General features: G+C 34.7%; 1 protein-coding gene across 1 annotated transcript; it reads left to right on the plus strand.

Moving 5' to 3' along the window:
• The first annotated feature begins 1,223 nt into the window (after positions 1-1,223).
• On the plus strand, positions 1,224-6,276 carry LOC123757864 (protein C10). The gene is made up of 3 exons (XM_045741757.2): positions 1,224-1,340; positions 3,214-3,390; positions 4,979-6,276. The coding sequence occupies exons 1-3, from the start codon at positions 1,283-1,285 to the stop codon at positions 5,104-5,106; spliced, it is 363 nt and encodes a 120-aa protein (XP_045597713.1). The 5' UTR covers positions 1,224-1,282; the 3' UTR covers positions 5,107-6,276.
• Positions 6,277-6,539: the final 263 nt, after the last annotated feature.

Raw genomic sequence — 6,539 nt, forward strand, 5'->3', positions numbered from 1 at the left:
GTAGGGTAAGGCAGGTCCTAGTCAACAACGGCTTCTCCAATGGTTTCGTCGAAGACATCATAAGAAGGAAAGTGAAACGCCATGCAACCTCTGAAGAGACAACTAACACAACACCTATACCCCCTATTAGACTATTTTACAGGAACTTCTTTTCCACAGCTCATAAAACGGAGGAAAGGGTCCTGAAAGAAATAGAAACGTTATCCCTACAGACAAAAATCAGAGGATACAACTGACGATTTACTATAAAACCAGAAAAACGGCCAGCCTACTGATGAGAAACTCTCCAGACACAAAGCAGAACGCTTTAAAAGAGACCAACGTCGTCTATGCCTTCAAATGCCCTCTTGGGGACTGTAAGCTCCAAAAAACCCAGTATATAGGCAAGACAACAACATCTCTTTCTAGGCGTTTAACGATGCATAAGCAACAGGGCTCCATTAAGGAACATATAATCTCTTCCCACAACCAAACCATCGCCAGAGAAATCCTAGTAAACAACACAGAAATCATCGATAGATACAGCGATAGCAGGCGGCTTAACGTTTGCGAGGCACTACACATTAAGAAGTCAACACCAGCAATCAACAGCCAATTAATGCACAACTATATTCTACCCACCTCAAGACTCCGCTCCAATATAGAAGCATCAAGAAATATGGACCAATAGGCTTTCTACAATCACTTCCATTCAATACCCATTGTTTCGTGTTCTGTCTTGTGTTGATGAATTTAATACCCTATTAAAACCACCTCACCCCATCCACCTCACTAAAATGTAGATATAAACAAATCGGAGATGTGTAAGTTCTATTCAGTTGTGTATGTGTTAACTAAAGTCTTTGAAAATGTAATAAGTTTTACGAAACGCGCTCAAGTGTCGCGTCAGACTAGAAATAAAAATGAATTTTCGAGAATTGATTTTTGAATTACCACCAACAGTGAAAAGAAATGTACGAAAGATTGAGAAAATTCGTGTTAAAATTATTAATCTTACTTTTTCGGTCATATTTAATAATATATATATATATATATATATATATATATATATATATATATATATATATATATATATATATATATATATATATATATATATATATATATATATATATATATATATATATTATATGTGTGTGTGTGTGTGCAGAAATACTGTAATATTAATAAAACAATTAACATCGTGTAGTGTACTCTATATATCAAAATATATTACTTTGTAGTGGTGGAGCACTCGCTGTTGACATTTGGAGGGTGACTCTTGTAAGTTGTGTGGTCAGTGATGGCTACGGCCGACGCCGATGTCTTTCCTGACAACTTTACTGCCGATAAAGCTAAAGGTATTTCAGAGCCTCTCGTGTCATTGAGTGTTGTGTTAAGCTGTTATGTATACAGTTAATTTTATCAAGCAAAAGTTAAATAAATTCCTACGTGACCCAAAAAGAATGATAAATAGATGGCCCTGTTTTTACACAACTTGCGTTGGTTGTAATGCAATGCCCATAACATGTATTGAGTTAGCAATTGATCAGTCACTAGTTCGGTATTGTGTTCTAAAACATTGTTGACCTGACCACCAGGAATGACCCTACATAACGTTTCTGCACATGGTTGGAACATGGACCATATTAGAGAAATTGCAGCATTTTTCTAGGAAGAACTGAAGAATCACCTGAACAGAGAATCCCTATCTAACGTAAGGATTGTGAATATATATCATGTAGTGGAATTTAAGTTTGGGTACTATTTGTTAATGGTTGGTTGAGCTTGGCTTGTTAGTGGAAAGGAGTGCAGTGCAAAACACCTGTGGCCTCATCTTAATTAATAAATGTATTATATATATGCACGGGACCACATAACTTGCTATCGTGAGAGTGCAGGGCAAGGGCAGGACGTTGTTAGGTTAGATTTTAAAATATGTTGGCAAACTGGCTTGTGTATTCTATGCTTAAGTTTTGTGGAAAATTCTAGAATCAGTTTCAATTTACAGTACTTAGTTACTTAGAAACTCTAGCATCACCACAAAGTTTTGTATGCTTTAATATGTCTTGCCAGAACATAAATCTGTTGAGTGGAATTTTTAATTTATAAAACTTTGAAAACTAGTACATGTAGGGATGGTTGACACGGGCAACTCCTTAGCATTGCTCAAGCTAGCCTTGTTTTGTTAAATAATGCAAACTTCATTACCAAAAACAAAATCTACCCAGCAACTGGGTCAAGTCTGCTACTTTCTTCCTACCTCTCCTGCTCCTATTTTAACTCTACACCCACTTCACCTCCCACTTTGTGAGAAGATCAGTCTCCGTGAGCAGTCTCTATGGTGTAGTGGTAAGACACTCGCCTGGCGTTCCGCGAGTGCTATGTCATGGGTTCGTATCCTGGCCGGGGAGGATTTACTGGGCGCAAATCCTTAACTGTAGCCTCTGTTTAACGCAACAGTAAAATGTGTACTTGGATGAAAAAACGATTCTTCGCGGCAGGGGATCGTATTCCAGGGACCATAGGATTAAGGACTTGCCCGAAACGCTACGCGTACTAGTGGCTGTACAAGAATGTAACAACTGTTGTATATGTCAAAAAAAAAAAAAAAAAAAAAAAAAAAAGTGCTAAGTAGAATGGTAGATGTTTCATAAGAATGAAGGTAACTGCAGAAGGCCTATTGGCCCATATGAGGCACACGAGGCCGAGTTCCTTGTCCGAAACTCTGGACGAAATCACACTTCGATGATTTCTGCGTTTCATTCAATCTCGGTAATGCACTAGTTCCAAAATTCTGGTCACTTTGTACAAAATATAGAATGTTTAATTCTTACTCAAACTTCTTGTGTATTTATGATATCCTGTGCACAAATAAAAAACTAAAATATTAATTTTAAGTAATTAAAAATTGGATACTTGTGTGAGCAATGGACCTTCATGTTTCGTACAGAATGGTATGTCGATAAATACTGACCTGCAGCTATGGAAAGTGTCTACTTAGGAAATAAATGCTTGTTGGAAGCAGTCTGAAACTAAATACTGTATTAGCAGTATTTCCTATTAGTAATATTTATATATATAAATACTTTACATACATGTATGTAAATATTGTTAAATATTATTTGTGTAAATTGTATATAAATATTGTTATTTGAATTATACCTGGTACATTTATACTGTACTTGTCTTCTCAACTGTATTTTATTAATAATGCTGAATTCTCCTTTTCAGCGGCATTGAGAGAAATTTTGGCTGCTCTTACTGGAGGTGAAGTTGTAGAAGCTTTAGAAGCAGCACGAGAAGCTGCCGGCAATGACATGGTGGCACTTATGACTAGAGTATTTCCACTTGTAACTCAGGTCACTACAAAAGTTATCAGCAACTATGGCTTCACTCAAGATGGAGTTGGTAAGTTGGCTGCAAGAAAACTACATTATTATGTACTTTTTTTTCTATTGAATACAGTATTGTCTTATTATCCAGAGAGAATTTATTTAATACAATCTGATTTTTAACATTGGTCGAGATGAAATTGAACCAACAATCATACTAAGTTTATGAACTACACCAGAAACGTCAAATGTGAGATATACAGTATTAAGAGAAACATTTCATTTCTGCCCAACTTTTATTTCTTGAACATGGGCATATTATTTATGACTAAATTGCATTCACACTATTGTGTTAATTTTTTAAAATTCTGCATTTAGAGATAAATCTTTGGTATATCAGTATCCCTTAATTCTAAATATCATACGTTCTTTAAAACTCAGCTTGAGTATTGCTTGCTGTAGTCTCCCAGTGTTACGTCAAACTTAAATTGAAATAATTTTTTCGTTTCATACCATTGTGAACGTCAGTTTTATTAGATCTTGGTTTGTTATTCATGATACGATTAACTTAAGGGCCACAATTTCTAGTGAACAAGATTGTAAAAGAGAGTTGGTGGCTTGTGAAAGGGCCTTCCTCTTTTACCCATCAGGAATTTTTCCCAACTATATTCTAAACTGAAGCACTGTCTTGGTATTTATGGCTTGAGTAGTAGGTGATTTCATAAGTTTATTACCTTATGGGTGAAAAAGCATCTCTTGATGACTAGTTCACAGTGTGGCTTGTTGGTCTTGCAAGATGTTGCCCCTTGTCTGAGTTATATTGAACCTTTTTAAAGAAGTGGTCTACATTAATGTTCCCTAATTTGTTCAGTATTTTAAAAGAACCTGGTGAGATCAGCTGTCATGTTTTATTTGCAGTTATTAGTCCTGAGGCACTCAGTCTGACAAAATAATTGTTAGTATTCCTATAATGGAAAGAACATTGTGTTTTTTCTTACTAAATGTTTAATGACAATGCAAACAAAAATAATTGTTTATCCCATTTTGGCACTTTTTGGGGACCATCCAGAAAATTAGTACAGTACCTACAGTGAATGGGTTTATGGGATACTGCAAATATGGTCAATATCAGCCCTTTCTCCAATCTTTTATAATATATACTGTATATATATATATATATATATACACAATAACATGCAGTATCGTAAATAACGTGCAGTATCGTCAAATTACAGTACTGTACCTGTATTTGAAAGTTACTGGACTGAATAATTTCCATTTACTTAATTGCAGTACTTATACAATATATGAAATCTGGTTAATTATTGTTTTTATTTTTACATGGAAGAAAGTAATGACTAATATATATCTTTAATAGCCAGGTTATCACACTTGATTGTTTTCTTCAGATATTTCAAACAGCTTCCTAAACTGTTTTTAATGTAGGAGTCCATTGTGCAATACAGTATATTTAGAAAGATTACAAATGAGGCAATGTCCTCAAGGTAAGCAGTTTCTTGTGGGAAAAGGCATCAAATATAGGCTTATGCATTTTAGCTAGATAAAAGCTCTGAAATTCTTTCTTATTAGAGAGAGATGTAGGAAAATAATATCAATGATTCACATTTCAGATTATAATGACAGAATTTATGCTTTCTCTTCAGGAGCAATCCAGTTTGAACATGTGATGAAAAATCTTGGTCAGGATGACGCAGAAGTTGCAAGACTTCATGCACAAGTTCGATCATATTTTCTACCAGCTGTTGTCATACCGCCATCCGGTCATCCTTAGTAACACACATATTTTAGGACTTCATCAATTTATTTAGCTATCATTGTTTTAAGGAGGAAATAACTCTATTAACTTGCCTTGTGATTTGAACTACATGTACAGTACGGTTGATAAGCTGATACTGGTAGGAATGGATAGGTGGACAAAAGGTTGTTACTAGGACATTAAGAGTACAATATCTCTACTTTGTTCTACAATGTTTGTTGACTTAGTAATGCAAATAAATATTAGTTTAGGCTTGTAAAGAGGAATAATGTTTTTCAAAGTAATAGGCAATAAATATGTTGACCAAACCACACTAGAAATTGAAGAGACGACGACGTTTCAGTCGTTGGACTTGAGGAACACAAAAATGTTAAGTCTGCAAACTCTTCTGTCATGTTAGGGATTCTAATCATCCTATCGATTGGTTTTCCTCTAAAATAATCTTTTCTGCCTCTACTCTTCACAGATGCCGTCTTCTCGAATCGACTCTGATACACAACCTTCCCAACATGAACCAGAGTCCAGGCTTTGTTGCTGTTGACTCTTCCCTTTCACAGTACATACTCAAATGTTCTAAAATTTCTAATAAGCCTGCCCTTCCTTTTATCTTTTTCTTTTTTCTTATGATCCCTTTCTTATTTCTATTACACCTTACCTTCCATACCTTTTGCCTTGCTTTTATCATCCTCTAAGATTTCCTCTCCTCACCTCTCTCTCTCGCCTACTTAATGCCCTTGCCTTCCTCGTCTCATCAATCAACTTGATAATGGTCCAAGACGGACAGAAACATCGTCGTCTCTTTAATTTCTACTGTGTGGTTTGGTCAACATTTTTCAGCCATGTTATTGTGACTCGCCATCTGCAGGCAATAAATACATCATGCATCTTTAATTTTATTGAAGTTTTGTGAATAATCAATTTCATTAAAGTTACAATTCCCTCAGCTTAATCATTTAGTTTATTAGACATTTCCTTATTAATAACAATTACAATATCTGTATACAGTACTTTACTCATAGGAAAAACTGAATGAATGCTGAACTGCACAAATGAGGATCTTAAATGTATAGTACTCGGAAGTTCATAGATGAGCTTTATTTTTAAGGATGACTGACTGGAGATGTAAAACCTTTGTATTGTATAGTGTTTACCTTGGATTTTGTTAATAAATATATATGAGGTATACTTTCTTACTTTCTTTATACTTTCTGAGTTCATTACTGGACTAGAATTATTTATTCTTGGGAAGGGAAAAGAATAATGTTACTTATCTCCATCCATTGCAAAATTATTGTTGAATAATACATGAATGATTTGACACTATTTGAAATTCAGTTTATTTACCTTTAATTTCAGCCAGACAGGAAATGACCCATATGCAGAATTATTTTCATTCATTAATAATTAAACTTTAAGTAAAATCTTTAGTAAATTTGACAAACACAAGA

The sequence above is a fragment of the Procambarus clarkii genome, chromosome 40 (genome assembly GCF_040958095.1).
Source record: "Procambarus clarkii isolate CNS0578487 chromosome 40, FALCON_Pclarkii_2.0, whole genome shotgun sequence".
Taxonomy (NCBI): domain Eukaryota; kingdom Metazoa; phylum Arthropoda; class Malacostraca; order Decapoda; family Cambaridae; genus Procambarus; species Procambarus clarkii.

Bases quoted from the DNA above. Each gene is read 5' to 3' on its own strand.
- LOC123757864 (XM_045741757.2), top strand. From the start codon at position 1,283: ATGGCTACGGCCGACGCCGATGTCTTTCCTGACAACTTTACTGCCGAT. The intron at 1,341-3,213 runs GTATTTCAGAGC...TCTCCTTTTCAG, and splicing joins TACTGCCGATAAAGCTAAAG to CGGCATTGAGAGAAATTTTG. The intron at 3,391-4,978 runs GTAAGTTGGCTG...CTTTCTCTTCAG, and splicing joins CTTCACTCAAGATGGAGTTG to GAGCAATCCAGTTTGAACAT.